Here is a 17,845-nt window from a genome sequence, read left to right on the forward strand (position 1 = left end):
TTGGGGAAGTCAGCAGGGCAGGGCTCAGGGGCACCCTGGGTTGGGGTCAGCTCCTCAGGGAGATTACTGGAGACTGAAGACTGGGATTTCGCTCCACTGCAGCCTGGCCCAGGGCAGGGTTAGCCAGACTAGCAAGGATGGGGAAGGGCCTGCAAGAGACAGAGGGCAGGGCTCCAAGCCCTGGCCTTTCCCTTCCACCTGGGGAGGTGACAACACACGGAGCCCCAGCACCCGCAGTCCTAGTCTCTGGAGAGTCAGGAGCCCTGTCGCCCCTGGCCCAAGATCAGAGCCTGGGTCCCAGACAGGGTGGCTCTTTCCCATTTTCTGCTCAGCCATCTGAGCACGTCATGGGGACACCTTAAGTAGCTATAGGACAGAAGGGTGGGGACGGCAGCCAGCCAGCTGGTCCCTAACTCTCACTGATGGAGACATGGGCCGTTAGGAGGAAGCGACTCCAGTGGCTGGGAAACCCAGGAGGCCCCAAGTGCTGGGATAGAGAGAGGGGAGCTGTCAGTGCCCAGAGAACGTGACCTCTGTGTGGTCAGTCCCCAGTCAGCAGTCAGAGTAAGTGACCAGAGGGTGAATGACAAACTCATGCTCAGGGACACATGTCCCTTAGGAAAGGAAATGCAAGGGCCATTTGTGTGTGTGTTGGCGGGGGGAAAACCCTACTTAACTCTCAGGGCTGTTTCCAAGGAAGCCCGAGGCCAGGCAACCTTGCGGGGGTTGGGGGGGGGGGCTGCATTTCCAGGATTTCCAGCTGGACCTGGGAGTGTTTTCCCCACCCTTTCCACAGAGGTTTCCTGTGGGGTCCCTGGACTTGCAGGGCTCTGACCTCAGTGGCAACATCTCCTGGCAGAGAACACTCGGGAGGTACCTGCTGACTCGGCAAAGTTTGGGAATCATCCCACTCGTGGTTGGGGAGCCATCAGGTTACATGATGGCCATTCCAACCGCAAAACAAGCTCCGTTCATTAACAAGCCACCATAACTCACACGGAGGGCGCAGAAGGCATGCAAAGGAGCGCGGCCCACCCACAGTTTACAATACAACTAAATCAAAGACATCAGCACCTCCGAGCTGCGGACCAGGCCTCCCGCAGTCGGGGAAGAGGCGGGAGTGATGGAAACGCAGTGCCCGGACCCACAGCCTGCCACACACCCTGAAATGAAGAACCTCCCGGGAAGACAGGAGCGCTGTGCTCACACAGTGACTGCTGGAAAGTTACCTTTTCCAAAGAGGATGAGAGAAGTGAGAAGAGGAGCAGGTGGCTCTCGAGGGTGGCACTGTGAGTTGCCACCTGAAAGGGGGAGGGTGGGTGTCCTGGGAGCTGAGAGTCCTGAACAGGAGGGGCTGCAGAGAAATGGCCCACATGCTTTCATCCAATACCTGGCCCTGTCTTTGCTTTGCCTGGCTCACCGGTGCTGCGGTCAGCTCTCTGAACTCGGGCCACACACTTTAAGAGGGGTCTCAGGAGGGGAAAGTAGCAGAGGTGACTGCACTTGGAGAGATGGGACTGTACTCTGAATGCCACCAGCATGGGTGGAGGTAGGGGACAGGAGCGCCCACCTGCTGGCCTGGGTCCCTCAGGCTGTCCTAGGGAGAGCCCTGCCCACCCCAGCCCAGCCCAGCCCAGGTACTGGGATGGAGCAGCAGCTGTATCCAATCAGATGCCCTTTTCATAAAAGCCCAGGAGCCAGGATCCCTGCTCCACTGATGAGAGCTGTGAGTTCGAGATGAGACCACTGGTCCTGACTGCCCTCAGATCCCAGCCCCTCCCCCATCCCGCACCCGACTGGGTGGGGCTGCCCTGGAAACCCTGGCCAGTGCTTTCTTATTGGAGGGTGGGGAGGGAGAAATGGCTATTCCTTCACTCCCCGCCTGGGTCATCGCCTCCTCCTGGGTTGTAGCTTCTTCCAGGTGGCACATCCTGGTAAGCATGCCCCTCCTCGTCTTGCTTCTCCATTTAACTCAAACATGTCACCCCAAATTCAGAGGTGGCCCAGTTATCTCAGACTAGAGGCCTAATGCATGAAAATTTGTGCAAGAGTAGGCCTTCCTTCCCCTGGCTGCCGGCACTAGCTTCCCTCCACAGCTGCAGGCACCCAGGACCCGGGCTGGCTTCCCTCTGCCCCGGCTTCGTCAGGAAGGACGTCTGGTCTAATTAGCATACTACACTTTTATTATTATATATGTGTGTGATGACTTGTCCAATGCCTGCTCACCTCACTGACTTCGGTCTCCACTGAGAGGAGACACCTCCCCATGTTCCAGGGCCTAATACCACAGTCAGTGCTTTCCAGATATTTGGCAAGTGAGTTCATTCGTGTCTCCATGTTGTTCAGGCCAACATGTGCCCATGGGACCCGCTGAGGATAAGGTTTCACTGTCCTGCTTGGCTTAGTCATCTTCATCATAATGCTGAGCTCAAGACACACTGATCACTAATATCAACAATTTCTTGTTTAGTTTTATAAAAAAATCAAGGCAAAGTGAAATGTATAACACAGCTTTCCAACTGCCTTCTAGCAGAGAACTGTTTCATCAAACTGGTTCTTGCCAAAGATTCGGTGTGTCTGAGAAGACAAGCAAGGGCTCTGGCCCAGTGGGGTCTGGTGCTGCCCAAGGTGGGGACCACGGGGTGCCCGGACACCAGGATGGAGATAAGCATGTCCAAGGCAGCCACACACTGCTGGGCAGGTGGAGGGGGCAGCTCGGGGCCCCAGTGTCAGATGGGCAGCTACACTTCCCCATGGATACAACTGCCACACCTAGAAGGTGACCTTGGGCTGATGACATGTTCAAAAGCACAGCCGTTACGAATGAGCTCCCAGCACTCCAGTCTGGACTCTGCCTTCTGATGCTGGCAGCTTCGCTACAGCCAAACCCAAACCACTGCCTCCCGTGACCTACCTATAAAATCAGAGCAACGCAGGAACATCACGGTTAACCAAAACGGCAATTAAATGTCGACTATACCACAATCTGATTCTCCAAACGAGCCTCAAAGTACAGTACAAGACCAGAAACAGCAGAAGCTGGCGAGGTCCTGGAACTCAGGCGGGGTGCTGCGTTCATGGCCCTCATGGCTTTCTCCTAACGTTTGACTCACTTCCCAACCTTTCCTGACTGCAGAAAGTCCTTGACCAAATCACCATCCATAGTGGGCCAACTACTTCTAACTCTGCTCTTTCTGACTTTATAGTTGAGATCATTCCTGTTGCCCATCAGGTAACCCAAACTCATGGCCCTTCCCCACCTCCTGCTGCAGACGTGATGAACGAAGGTACCAAGGTCCTGCCCCTCTCACGGCAAGGCTGGGGTACCCTTGCCCACACCGACCAGCACGGGGCTCTGAGCTTTCAGACAATGCCATGCCCACAGCCAGCCTCAGAGGAGGTGTTTATGATCCGTATGTTACAGTCAAGGAAACAAAACTCCCAGAGACAGCAACTCTCACACTGGTCACCAGCAAGCTGGGATTCGAGTTCTGCTTGAACCAACTGCAAGAGCCAAACTCGGCCGTGTTGTTGTGTCTGGTTCAGGGGCCCTGTCAGGAGTCGGGGCTGTGCTCCTGGGCTGACCTCCCTGCCTGATTAGATGGTCTGACCAGGAACCACGTGTGCTGTGAGTGTTCCTGGAAAAGGAAGAACACTGTCACCCGCTGGCCAGCTGTCGGTGAGCACTCAGACTCAGTGTGACGACAGTGAGGGAAGGAGATGCCAGGATGCGGCTACACCCTCCCCTCCCCTCAAACCCTCCCCATGATGTGTCCTCTCTTTCGAGGTTGGACAGGCTTTCTCCCACTGGAATCACTAAGTTATGAAAATGCATGAAATCCCCAAAGAGAGAAGTCAAATAAGAAAAACATAATTATTGCAAAACAGGAGAAAGAATTTAATGCACATGAAATAGTCCCGAACTGGAAGGTGGACCGTTGAGATAATTTCAATATTGGATCTGCCTGGTCTCCGTCTTCCCGTCTTTATTTCCTATGGTCTGCGCTGTGACATGACAGCCCCGAAAGCAGATCATCTACATGGAGATTAAGTTGTTAGAAGAGTTCTTACGACTCCTAATTCATATTTTATAAGCCTTTGTGCATTTGGAGAGTGATCAACTGAAATTTAATTGGGCTAGACGTTATCATTTAACATTTAAATAACTGCACAAAAATGAAATTTAAACCCCCCCATGCCTAATACTGATAGTAGCCTCTGACAGACTGAGCACAGGTGGGCATGAGTAGAGGGGGGCTGCCCATCAGCCCTGCAGGGGCGCCGAGGGCTGTGAGGACTTCCTCTGAGCATCACCCTCCCGTTCGGACACACAATGATTCAGAGCGTCAGTGGCTTCATTTTATGAGAAATGCTTAATAGCCACGAAAGTCAGCCACAGGCAAGCCTGCTGCCTCCTCGCTCATCCAGGAGGAGGGTCCCCCTCGTTTTGGGGGCTCCTGGTCTGGCAAGGTTGTTTCTAGGCCAGGCCAACCTTCTCCCAGGTAAGGAGGTGCTTCCTGAGAGTCTGCCAGAGGCTGCGTCCATGCAGAACCCAGCACCCTTGGGCTCGCAGGGCCCCTGAGGCCTTACAGGGAGTAGCAGGGGTCCCTCTGTAGTCACCTCCTCCACAGAGACCTCCCTGCCCATGACCAGGACCGCTGCATGCCAGGACCAGCCTGGCCAGAGGTAAGCCTTGGGGGGCTGGGGGGCTAGCAAGTTCTTCCTGACGGCGCCTGGCAGGGTGTTCGAGAGGACACTTGAGAGTGGGGCTCCTGAGCGGCTCCAGACCAGGACCAGCCTCCCAGTGGCCCCCTTGTCCTCTTCATGCTACGAAGCTATGACTCCAGGCTCCCAAACAAACCTCCCTTTCCTGGGGCAGGTTTGAGTGGCAGCACCATTTCCACATGGTTGTGGCCTCCCTGCCATAGATCCTTCAGGATGTCAGCCACTCAAAGGGTGGCCACCGCCCTCGGTCAACTCGCTGGGACCCAGTGGATGGACACAGTTATGCACCACTGCCCTCTGGTGGACAGGTCAGGACCCACGACATTGGGGAGGGGTTGACAGTGCCCACACTAGGACCCCGGCCCAGGAAGCACATGCTGGCCCGCAGGCCTGGGGCACAGAGCCGGTGTCCACTTGCCTTTCAGGGAAGGATCGGTGTGCATGGCTCTTCCTGTTATACAGACCTGCTCTGGCTGGTGGTGGGACGGGGCACATCTGGGGCCTGAGACAGGGTATGCAGCCCTACCCACTGCCAGGTGCCTCACCTGAGCTACTTGTGCATCTCACCTGATGTGATAGATTCCCTCTAATCCAGTGGTTCTCAACCTTCTGGCCCTTTAAATACAGTTCCTCATGTTGTGACCCAACCATAAAATTATTTTCGTTGCTACTTCATAACTGTAATGTTGCTACTGTTATGAATCGTAATGTAAATATCTGATATGCAGGATGGTCTTAGGCGACCCCTGTGAAAGGGACGTTCGACCGCCAAAGGGGTCGCGACCCACAGGTTGAGAACCACTGCTCTAATCTATCCTTAAGGAATCATTTCAGCCCCGGGAAAAAGGAGGCTTCCGCCCTGCATGGTCCCCTTTCCTTCCAGGAGGGCTGGGCTGTAAGAGCAGGTGCAGAGCTGTGAACGCATCACTGCGCTGTCTATGAAAGATTGATCCCCCGGCAGCTCCCAGGTTCTCTGCATCCTCTACAGTAACCATCAAACCACAAATGGTCTTCATGTCTATTAAGTTACTACAGTGAAGTCAGAACATTTCCGGTGTTACAGGCCAAAGAGCTGCACAACATGGATCCAAGTAAAAGTCTGAAATTAAGTCTCTCCATCTACAACAGTGATGGCGAACCTTTTGAGCTCGGCGTGTCAGCATTTTGAAAAACCCTAACTTAACTCTGGTGCCGTGTCACATATAGAAATTTTTTGATATTTGCAACCATAGTAAAACAAAGATTTATATTTTTGATATTTATTTTATATATTTAAATGCCATTTAACAAAGAAAAATCAACCAAAAAAATGAGTTCGTGTGTCACCTCTGACACGCGTGTCATAGGTTCGCCATCACTGCTCTACAAGGTCCAAGAAAACGTTGTTGTTGTTGTTGTTTTTCCAGTCTTCCTAATTTCTGGGCCATAAAACGTGGACATGAAGAAGCAGGGACTCCATGGGCCAATGGGAGGAGGGGTGGGGCCATGCAGGGGTAGGCCCAGCCACACCAGCACCTGCCCACCTCAAGCAGAGAAATGTCTGGGGTGGGGATCAAGCCCATGGCTTCTATGTCCTCACTGCCTGCCCCTCCAGAGTTGGCCATGGAGCAGAGGCCTCAAGATCCAGCTCCCTCAGCCCTTTTCAACCCTCATTGACCAACCACCTCACTGGCATAGAAGAATCCTCTTCAAAGGAGCCTTCCCTCCCCTCACTTTGACGCCTTTGATCTGTTCCTGAAACAACTTTGATGGCCTTCGTACCTCTCCTGGACTCTAGGGAGGCTCCAGCGCAAATGCCCCTTGTACCCCACCAGGTAGAGGGGCCCCGAGGGGGACAGGTGTGGCCTCAGGCCGGCCTTCCCCCTGCACACCCAGCTCGCTCCTGTACACTCTCGCATCTCATAGGGCAGCCTCTGCACCCTGTCCATTTATGGGCTTAACAATGTCTGCACTCAGTGCCCTAAGGAGACCTGAGACATAGTATGACCACCAGACCGGCTCCCAGACCTAGGCTGGCCTTCCTGGCAGATATCTGGGGAAGACTCCAAGGTGATGGGTGTAGCCCAGGCACTCAAGACCTGGAGCCGGGGAGCCAGGCTGAGGTGTGCAGGGTCCCCTGAGGGCTCTGCCCTGCTCCCCGCCTGCTGCTGCAAGCGAGACCAGAGACGGGGTTTCCCCCAGACACCATCCATCTCTAATGACAGCTTCCCCAGCTTCAGGAATAGGCAGCCACAAGCACACTGCTCCTTCCTACGCTGGCCCCTGACTTCCCAAAGCCTGAAAACCAACAGCATCTGCATCTGGACATCCATGGCCCGTTTTTTCGCCCCTGAATGGCATCACGTCCTCCACTCTCCTCACCAGCATGTATTGTTAATTTCCTGCAGAAAATTAATCTTAGGTGGGTAGAGATGCGCTTTGCTAAAAGAACTGGCTGTAAAACGGATCCTTCGGCAAATCCATGGGGTTAAGAACATTCTAGTCCATTCTGTGCGTGTTTGTGAAAACAGCTGTCACTGGACATCTGCAGCACTGCGCTTCCTGAACACCCAGCGATGAGGCTGTGCCCACAAACAGCTGGCCCTCCAGCAGTCACTCTCTTCATCTCAAGTGTCACTTGACTTTTGTAGAGACATTTGTGATTGGAAAGTAGGCCTCTGACTTAGGGCCACGTCTCTGTTTAAGGTTCACTGGGACCTGTGGTAGAATTCATGGCCGGCAGGGCTTCCCCGCGTCCAGCCCTGGCAAAGGCATCCTTCCCTGGAAGGGGCTGGGGGCACAGGCGCCAGGCACAGGGGATGGAGGCAAGGAGGGTGCTGACCTCCACCGTGGAGCCCGCTGATGATGCCACTTCTGACTACCAGCAGGCTTCCTGGTGTGATCTCACAGCTGGGACATCTCCGTTAGTGCAGCACACAAACTTGCTTGTGCAAAACTGGTCATTTTAATACAAATAATACATTTCCTCTTCATAAAAGTCAAGTGGTTATAATTTTTACTTTTGTTTTCAGTGAACCCAAGAGAACAGTCCACATGGTGGATGGGTAGGACACGGGTCTGTGTAGTGACCAATCCCACTGAGGTCTCAGAGGGGCCAGGACAAGGCTGTGCCCTAAACAGAGGCCCCAGAGCTGCACCTGGCCAACCCTCCTCTCTGTCTGCTCACCTGTAAACTGGGAAATAACATGGCCTGGCAGGCTCTCGGGAGACAGACAGTGGGATGGACACAAAGTGCCTGCTGTGCAGTCGGGAGGTCAGGGCCCTTCGCTGGACTCAGACACTAGTTGTCCCTTATGGCTACATGATTACACGAGCACTGGTGAGTGGTTCTCAGAGCTGGGAGGGACCGCCTCGGAGCACAGCCAGGCCTCACACTGTGGGGCCTCCATCTCTCCTCTGCTGCATCTGGTGAGATACTGCATTTGAATGCTTCTATTCTAACAGGTTTCCATTTGCTCCCACTTGGCTTCAGAAATAATTACTTGCATTTTTGTCTCAATATTAACAGGTTGGTGTAACTGTTGTATAAATTACTCGATTTTTGTGTTTATTCGGGGGGGTTTTCATAAAGAAGAGGGGTCCCTAATTATCTTTCCCTCACCTAGGGAAGCTGCCTCACTGTGCACATTCTGCTGAGTCCTAAGAGAGGTGGTGGGCAGTGACCTTAGTGCCAGACCCGGCCAAGTCACTTACCTGAAGAGGTTGCCGGCCCAGGTCCTCAGAGCCTGCTTGGCTGAGCACTGATGGCGGTCTCCCAAACAAGCCTCCCCGCACCCTTGTGGGCAGTGGCCACTCGATCCAGGCCTTTGTTCCACCTACTTTGGAAGGGGAAGTAGTGAGTGTGTGAATGAGCCAGAGGTGAGTGCATCCTGTCCCCATTCTAGGGGAGTGTCCCCCAAACTCATGTCCACCCAGAACCACAGAATGGTACCTTTCTTGAAAATCAGCTCTTTGCAGGTGTAATAAGGTCATACTGGGTTAGGGTGGGCTCCAAATCCAAAGACTGGTGTCCTTATAAAAAGGCCACATGAAGGCAGACACAGAGGAAGGCCATGTGAAGATGGAGAGATGTGTCTACAGGGGAGCCAGTGGCCACCAGGAGCTGGAGAGAGAGGCCTGCAAGATCCTTCCTTAGTGCCTTCAGAGGGAGCTAGGCCCATGAGGCCCTAGGGACACCTTGACTTCTGCCCTCTGGCCTCTATGAGAGTGATTTCTGCATGTGACGCACCTGGCATGTGAGGGTTGGTAAGGGCAGCCCCAGGAAACAGCACATTGCTCCCTGGACTACCAGGTGCCTGCAGTGCCCAGTAAACAGCTGCTGTAAATCACCAACCTCTATGGGATAGAGCAATGCATGCGACACCTTCTGCCATCACACCAGGCAACTTTGAGCATTGCATACGCACAAAGTGACAACTCAGAGGCCCTTTCCCATGTGTTTGACCCAGTGGGACCCCTGGCACAGCAGAGAAGAGGGGGCTCAGGGCAACCCACCTGGGCATTGTGGTGCCCTTTAGGATAGCACTGAACAGGGGCCCTGTAATACATCAGTGACATCAGCACCCTAGGTGAGGCCTAGCCCTCACTCCTGGGTCTCTCTTCACTGTGTACACAGCCAGAGTGGAGGGCTGGCAGCTGCGGACTGTGACCTGGGGGAGCTGCTCTGTAATGTGAGGGTAGATCCATTACAAAAGTCACATGGGGTGGCTGGTGATATCAAATGGGCAGTTCCCTGACCTCAGGGGCCCCTGCTCCAGCCCCCAGGGCTCCTACTGTCCAAGTACGAAGTGGGAAGGGAGGGGTGGTGTTAAGAGACGGAGCCCCGTTTCTGTGGGAAAGTAGATTTGACTTCCTAACAGCCTCAGGACTGGTGATGCTCAGTGCAGGGAAGCCGGGGTCACCTCACCTGGATGGTATCTTTGCGGACCCCGCGCCCTGTGCGCAGAGATGCTCAGAGTGGGGAGGCCGGGGCTCAACTGAACTGTGAAAACCCAACCACAGTCACAGGCTCTGAGCGCAGCTGCTGCCAGATCACTTATTTCAGAGACTATGTCTGGACATACAGTTTCTAAGAAGAAATCTGTGGCTGGAGGTTAGAAATGGTGGATTGGGGACACCATGTGTGATCACAGCAGCTGCAGGTTTTGTAAATGACAGGAAGCTGAAACTGTAGCTAAAGAGATAACAGTAGAGTTTTCTATGTTTCTTTCGGCCGCCTGATGTGGTCACAAAGGCTGTGCTTCAGAAGCACCTGGAAGGGGCCCTGGCGGGGACCCCTCAGTCCACACCTGTTACTGACGTCCATTTTCAAAAGTCCCTTCTGTGGAAGAAACACACTTGTGAAGGCAGTCCTTAACAACGCCCTTTATTCACAGTAGGAACACCCCCCGGGCAGCATGAGGACCTTCCCTACTTTAGTGAACAGAACACTGAAATGCTCACATGCTTAGCCTCCCAAGACCCAGGGGCATGGTCTGCTCTAGTGATGGTGCTGCTTGAACTGGAGGCCACAGTAACCGCATGTTCCAGTTTTTGTTTCTTTGTCCTGAAAAAATTCAAAAGGGAAGATTTCATATTTCCATATTCTACTTCAAATCCAATAGAGATGAGACACTGAAAGTAGACACAAAACCTAAACGCACTGTCAGCCCGAAACACCTGTAAAACCCGAGTCACAACTGAGCTAGGAACTACAGTGCCCAGGGCCTGGGCACAGCTCTAGCTCCTCCTGCAGCCTCAGGCCCTGCCCTGGAACTCGGGGTCACCTGAGAGAACCACTTCCAGGGCATAAAGTGTCAGCACAGCCACTTCTTGCCCTTGGCTCAATCCCTCCAGGAGGGACAGGGTCTCATCTGGAGCACAGACTGCAACTTAACTCGAGAGGGTAAGTCTCCACAGGGCTGGGGTCCAAGCTCACTCACACCACCAGCAGAAGGGGGGGCAGTGGGTCCTGCCAGTGTCCCCCCCTTCCTACACATCTGGGCTTTAGCCTGTGGCTTCCTTCTCGGCTCTAATGTCCCGAGTACTCCTCTTCTCTAGGCTCCGACTGTGTATTTATCAAGAAACATGGGCTTAGAAACGGTGGTACAGGAGAAAGACAGACGCCTACATGTCTGAGAGGAAGCTGGAGAGTCAGTGCTGGCAACACTAAGTACACTGCACAGCACGTCACAGGTGAAAAGATGCCACTGTATTCAGCCCTGCAGTTGGCTTTGTAGGCAAGATCAAGTGGGAGAATGTGTGGTCAAAGGAACACTGCAAGGGCCATCCTAAGAGCAGGGAAAGGACAGAAAAGAAAGATGGGTGAGCACTGGGGTTACATTACCAAATTTATGTAGACTTTCGGGTGACCGAGAGCGCCCCCACCGCCATCACACGACACTATGCGACTCTCCACTTCACTCACGGGCTGCTCGGCTATCAAATCAATGGCAAAGTTCTCATTCACCTGGAACGAGAAGATAAAACCTTGTGTAGATAAGTACAAAAACTTAATGATTTCATGAAATTTAAATCTATGTAGACAATCTGCCACCCCACACATTCATGTACTGCTGACACAGGCAGAGTTATATTCTGTACACTTTCTTTTAAATATAACTGTAGATCGTCAAAACACACAAATAATTTAATGAATACATCTATATATGCATGCACACATTTAGCTTTTCATTGTATCTAATTTCAAATTTACCGAAATATCACAAGAATTCTCATTTCGTCTTTACCTGGACTCAGATTGTTAACATTCTGCCCCATTTATCATTTGCTCTCTCCCCTCCCATCACTCTTTCTCTACACACACAGTTTCACAGCTCTGTCCACTGGGAAAGAATAGGAACAGTGACGACCCAGTGGCAATGAGTCCACGCCATCTCTGCCACCATTTCATACTAAAGGAACCAGGGCTCTGAAAACAGCTGGTTCCAGGTCCAGGACAGATGTTCCAGATGAATGGGAGACGTGTGTCTGTGACAGAGAGAACGGAGCCAGCAAGAACCCCTACAGTTGTGTCAAAAGGGTGGCCAACCTGGGGACACCGCCAACCTGGAATAAAATGGATATGGGAAATCTGAGGGACAATGGAATTGTAACAGCAGAGGACCGAAACACAAAACTACACTGAATCCATGATTCCATAATGATATTTTTAAACTTCTTTAATTTCCTTACTATAGGGAATCAATTCATCATTTTTAAAACTGGTAAATAACAGAAAAGAATCTAGCATTTCTTCTTCTTTCCTCCAGATAACCAAAGTTTTTGTTTGTTTAGTTGTTTTTCTGTATATTTTTTATGCTACTAATAAGAGAACAGCATGCCTTACAGCCTATGTGAGTTAATGATTTGGAGACGCTTGTCCACTCTACAACCAGAACCACCACTTTTGGTTCTGCCCAGTAGGGTTACCACAGACAAAGAACTTGAGTCTGATCTGACAAAGCAGCTGGATCCAACCCGAGCACACACACGCAGAGGACCAGAGGTGCCAAGCAGCACGGAAGGAGTGCAGTCAGCCAGAGCCAGCTGTGGACGACCCTACAGAAGAAACACCTGGGTCATGTGACAGGTGAGGAAGGAAAGGTGTGTGTGTGTGTCACAGGAACCTAAGATTAGAGAAACTTGGACGCATCACAACTGCAAAAAAAACCTGGGTATGTGTGGGGGGTCACGGGAACCTAAAGATCAAAGGAACCACAATGCATGGGACTTATTTGGATTCTCAATCAAACAAGCTGTGAAATTTTTAACAATACGACACAGTCGAGAATATTTAGGCCACCTAGATACTGAATTGAAAGGAACCTCTGTAGTTTCAGGTGAGATGATGCTATCATTGTCAACACCTCCTGGCGGTGTGCACGGTCACTTTCAGATCTGATGACTCGATATGGACGGTGGGGAGCAGGCTGCTGTGATCACAGCAGGAACAGGCGTGATGTCTTGGTAAATATCTTGAGGCACCTGTGGAAACTGAGTGACCAGGCACAAGGGAGGAGGGGATCGCTGAACTAGCCCCTCACTGAATAGTCACAACAGCAATTCCAACATCCTGGCTGGGCAAGTCATTTATCTGACAATGCCCTACTGTGGCAAAGTGGGCACTAGACAGGAGACATGTCTTGGCTGTACCTGCCTCAATTAGAGCTGTCCTCGGTGACCACAGGAGACAAAGCACATGACGCTGGGGAAACTGCAGAAGCGAAGCATCAGTGTCTGCATGTAAAGGGAAAGAAAGGAACCCGGACCCTCAGTGCCCAGTGGGCCTCAGAGCCCCACTACGCATGCCCCCTGGTCACCAGCCCGATGCCCAAGGGCTGTGGCTGCTTTATTCCAAGCACTGCACATCCTGTGAAGAAACCCAGCAGTGCCTTCTCCAGGCTTCCTCCTTTCTGGGGCCATCTACAGCAATTACAGTCGCCCTCTGTGTCCAACACTCGGCTCCCAAGGATTAGCTTGCCTGATGGTGCTTCTTAAACCCAGCATCTCTTCCACATCTTTACCCAACCCAGGGTGGATGACAACAGCAAAACCACATCTTGAAAGTCACCCTCCTCTGGAGGCCAGAGGAGCTTTCAACTGGAACATACCACACAGAGGACAGTAAGAGGGGCAACACCATTCTTTCCCTCTCAGGTCTCCCGAAGGCCATCACAAGTTTACAGGAAGAGATGCTTAATGGAGACAAGATGGGGCAGTGCAAGGCTAAAAATCACATTAATAAGCGTTGGCCAAGGTTATCCTGCGATTTGGGCTTGGGAATAATGTCAGTACTTGTTTATCATTATGGGTGAGGACTCCTGGGCCAGGTCAGTCCTGGCTCCCAGGGCCATGTGGCTTCCAGAATCTCACCTACACCGGAGGCCTACTGCTCTAGGGAAGACAAGAACACAGAGACTAGGTCAGTGATGGCGAGCCTATGACACGCGTGTCAGAGGTGACACACGAACTCATTTTTTTGGTTGATTTTTCTTTGTTAAATGGCATTTAAATATATAAAATAAATATCAAAAATATAAGTCTTTGTTTTACTATGGTTGCAAATATCAAAAAATTTCTATATGTGACACGGCACCAGAGTTAAGTTAGGGTTTTTCAAAATGCTGACACGCCGAGCTCAAAAGGTTCGCCATCACTGGTCTAGGTGTAGATAAAGCCTTACAAAAGGGGGGGGGGGGCGGTTAATAAAACTTTAAACTAAGAAGAACACAGTCAAGCTCAGTTAACTTCCAAAGCCAGCCGATTGTCCAGAGGACACACAGTCCAGCAACAGAGCCATTCCCACCACTCACACACAGAGAAGGCCCCGCCTGCCACCAACACAGATGACACCAAACACCCCCACCAGAACTCTGATGCTCTAAACCCACACGATGTGGACAACATTTTGGAAAAGTTTAATTATTTTTCAAAAGCTCTGTCAGTGATAGAGTATGATTTTGTAAAGCTTTTCCTTAAAATTCTATTTTCAGAAACACAGCAGGAAGTTACCAGGAAATGTGGGGATGTTAAAACAAACACCACAAGTGTGCAGGGCTGCCATCAGGGTGTTTTACAAGCTCCTTTAAGCACAATGCCTCCGCCAAGGGCTCCGGCTCCCTCATACCATACCTTACAGCGGTCTACATGGTGAGTGATGGCCCGCGCAAGCCACGCGCCATACAAATGAAGCCTCAGGGTGTAAATAATACGGTGTCTACCTCAGTGACAAATGTGTCACAAAGGCCACACTAACAAACTCCCATCACGCAGTCCAAGAAACAGGCTGTCTCCTGTGGGAAGGGCAACTGATGCCTGACGTCTGAGACTGACACGGGACTGCCCCTGTCATTCAGGACTGCAGCTCCAGGGCGACCCTGACCTCCCATGATTAACATCCTGGGACTCAGCTCAACCACAGAAAACAAAGAGCCGAGGAGTCAACGCCCAGTCACAGCACCCAACCACGGCCCAGCTTCCGATTCTGTTAAAATTCAGGGCTGCAGCATGTCGCCCTGCCCCATGAAGGGACAAGGAAAGAAAGAAAGCATTACTGGACCTCATGAGGAGATCAGTACAGAAAACATGTCACAGCATCCCACACCCTTGGCTGTAAATGTAGTGTTTTCCCAAGTACATGGTGTGTCACAGACCTTAAGTTGCCCAACCACTGTAAAAATTAGTCCTCTAGGTCACTAAGAGGTCACACACACACACACACACACACACAAAATGAACCTATCTTTATAGTTACCTCTTGATCAATTCATCTGGGCCTAAAAATATTTAGGTTTAAATCATTCATTTGTCAGTAAGCTGCTCTATTTTTTTTAACTCATGTTTTTGGGAGTGACAGTTCCTATGGAAAGTTTACTCCCTTACGTCAAACCGAGCTTAAATCCATTAAAGATAAAATATACATATAAGTCTGCAAAATAATATCAAAAATAGATCAAAGAGGAAATAATAACTCAGTTGAATAATCAATGTTTTGTAAAATTTTGACCTAATTAATGGAAACTTACAAGTTTAAAATAAACTAAAAGCCCCAGTTCAATTATTTAGAATATCAGGTGTTTTTAACACTAATACAAGTAATTATAATTAGCTAAACATACGTGTGCACACACGCATATACACAGTAAAAACTGAAGTTTCCATCCAAATTAATTTTTAAACTAAGTAAGTTTGGAGAAAATGCTCAAAAGCAAGGATAAGGAGATGGACACAGAACGCTTTCTGGGTAATAAAACTACTCTGTATGATACTGTAATGGTAGATACAAGAGATTACACATTTGTCAAGACCCACAGAATGTACAGCAAAGAGTAAACCCTAATGTAAACTATGGGCTTGAGTTGATACTAATATATCAATTCTCACCCAGTGTTTAAATCAGTCACTTGTAAAAAACGTAGCACAAGGGAACTGTGTGAGGGGAAGACGGGGCATATGGAAACTGTACTTTCTGTGCAATTTCCCAGGATACTAGTACCTACAGTCTTCTAAAACAATAATGTCTCTTGAAAACCAAAACAATTTTAAAATATTATTAAACACCAAATTTTTGTCATAAGAGCAAAAGCCACAGCAGAATGCCAACTCATCTTTCACAGGTGTGCTGTGCACCTTCACAACTTGAGGATGATCCCAAGCAGGAAAAGGCCCCAGAGACCCCGAGCTGGGAGAGCGGTAAAGGAATAGGCAACACTGGCAGCACGTTATTGCCTTCAAAAGCTCTGATTTTGCTTGTCTGGCTTTGTTTTTAAATTGCTCCCTGTTGCCCTCTGCTATGGCAATCAGAAACCAGGGCCACAAGAGAAATCCCAGCAGAGAAAGTCCGTGGCAGACCCAGGTGCCTGCGAAAGCATCAGGAGGCACGCGATAGGAAGCTGGGGGCCAGGCTGCAGGGTCCACTCCGGGACTGATCTGCTCTGAAGGGCCCCACCCAGCGCTCTGAACTCCATCTCCACCACACTGCCCCTGCAAAGCACTTTATGACACCCACAAAGCAGGATGGAAGTAGAAGAGCAGACTTTGGGAATGGACAATGTAACCAAGACCAAAGGGAAGGAGAAACACAACTCAGAGAAAGCTGAGGCTTAACAAGAATCAACAGACTGACTCCAAGTGATTATGGAGGACAAAACTTACTTTAATCTGAGGGTCTCAGGAGTATAAGGCCCAGAAATAAAGGAAAAGACCACTCCATTTATATATAAAAAAAGAACTACACTTACTAAATGTTGTTACATACTGGGGGGGGGGGGGGGGCCAAGGGAAACAAAACAGAAACAGCAGAAACAGACACATTTAACATTTAGAAAAACGCAGAATTCCAGAGCTTCTAGGGCAGCGGTTCTCAACCTGTGGGTTTCGACCCCTTTGGCGGTCGAACGACCCTTTCACAGGGGTCGCCTAAGACCATCCTGCATATCAGATATTTACATTACAACTCATAACAGTAGCAACATTACAGTTATGAAGTAGCAACGAAAATAATTTTATGGTTGTGTCACAACATGAGGAACTGTATTTAAAGCGCCAGAAGGTTGAGAACCACTGTTCTAGGGTGTCACAAATTGGGGGGAAACTGTTTAAATCATACATATTAATTTTTATATTTTGTCGATTACATAAAGGTTTTATGAGAGCTTACCTCTCTTAGATTTTTTTTTTTTTTACTTACCTCTTTCTGACGACCTACAAATCGAATTTTCCTGTAGTCTTTATCATCATAAACCTGGGGGGGAAAAGATCATATGTGATTTTTACAGCCTAATTCTGAAAGAGGTCAGTTAATCGTAAACATTACAGAAAAGTGTTTTTCTCAACATTTACACCATTCACGATCAGACACATGCGGGGCATGGTACAGCTGCGCAACCAGGGACATTTCTCAGCGGGACCCCTAAGATGACAATGAGCAGAATGTGAGCTGGAAGGCTGCGGGGGGAGCGCAGAGGCGGCAGATTCGGGCAGAGGCGCACCCCTCCTTCTCAGGGGGCCGATGCTTACCTCCCCTCTAATCTGCTGGTAACACTTTAATAACACGGGCACTCACTCTCTCATCGTATGATTATAGTCTAAGGCTGGGTTTGTGGTTTGGGCTACAGCGGACGCTCAAGTTATTTAAATGCACTATTTAATATCACACAAACATGACGAGACTCGAGCCACGGAAGCAATCGGTCGTCTGGAGTCCACCGGGCAGCCGCCCCGCAGGGATCCACAGCTACACCGGCATCAGCTTCATTTCGGAGTTCAAGGACACTCCCACAGAATTTCAAACGCTCCGCCACCCCCAGCACCGCGGCACCCGTTTTCATCCACGCCGCTTGGTGCGGGCGACAGAAGCGCAGCTCGACCGTGCTTCGGTCACACGGGGGACCCGGGGGACCCGCACGGTACTCCGCCGCCGGTTCTCCGCGGTCCCTCTCAGGGACCAGGAACCGGGGGACACGGAGGACCTAGGGCACTGAGGACGGCGGAAGTACCGGGGATCCTCGACGCACCGGTTACCTGGCCGGTGTGCGTGACCTTCTCTCCGGTCGGCGCGATGCGCACCCCGAAACACCTGACGCCCCGGGGCAGACTAAGCGCCGCGGCGCCGCTCCGGCCGAGGTGCCTACAGAAGGTC

General features: G+C 50.8%; 1 protein-coding gene across 1 annotated transcript in view; it reads right to left on the reverse strand.

Moving 5' to 3' along the window:
* Positions 1-10,069: 10,069 nt before the first annotated feature.
* The window catches only part of NDUFS6 (NADH dehydrogenase (ubiquinone) Fe-S protein 6, 13kDa (NADH-coenzyme Q reductase)), a 37,212-nt gene continuing 29,436 nt past the window's right edge, over positions 10,070-17,845 (reverse strand). Inside the window, exons 3-6 of the mRNA XM_005858125.2 lie at positions 17,728-17,845; positions 16,895-16,948; positions 11,051-11,173; positions 10,070-10,270 (exon numbers count right to left, since the gene is read on the reverse strand). The exon at positions 17,728-17,845 is cut by the window's right edge and continues 1 nt beyond it. Of these exons, the coding sequence (XP_005858187.2) occupies positions 10,205-10,270; positions 11,051-11,173; positions 16,895-16,948; positions 17,728-17,845 (361 nt within the window). The 3' untranslated portion in view covers positions 10,070-10,204. The remainder of the gene's footprint in view (positions 10,271-11,050; positions 11,174-16,894; positions 16,949-17,727) is intronic.

Source organism: Myotis brandtii, unplaced genomic scaffold (assembly GCF_000412655.1).
Source record: "Myotis brandtii unplaced genomic scaffold, ASM41265v1 scaffold115, whole genome shotgun sequence".
NCBI lineage: Eukaryota > Metazoa > Chordata > Mammalia > Chiroptera > Vespertilionidae > Myotis > Myotis brandtii.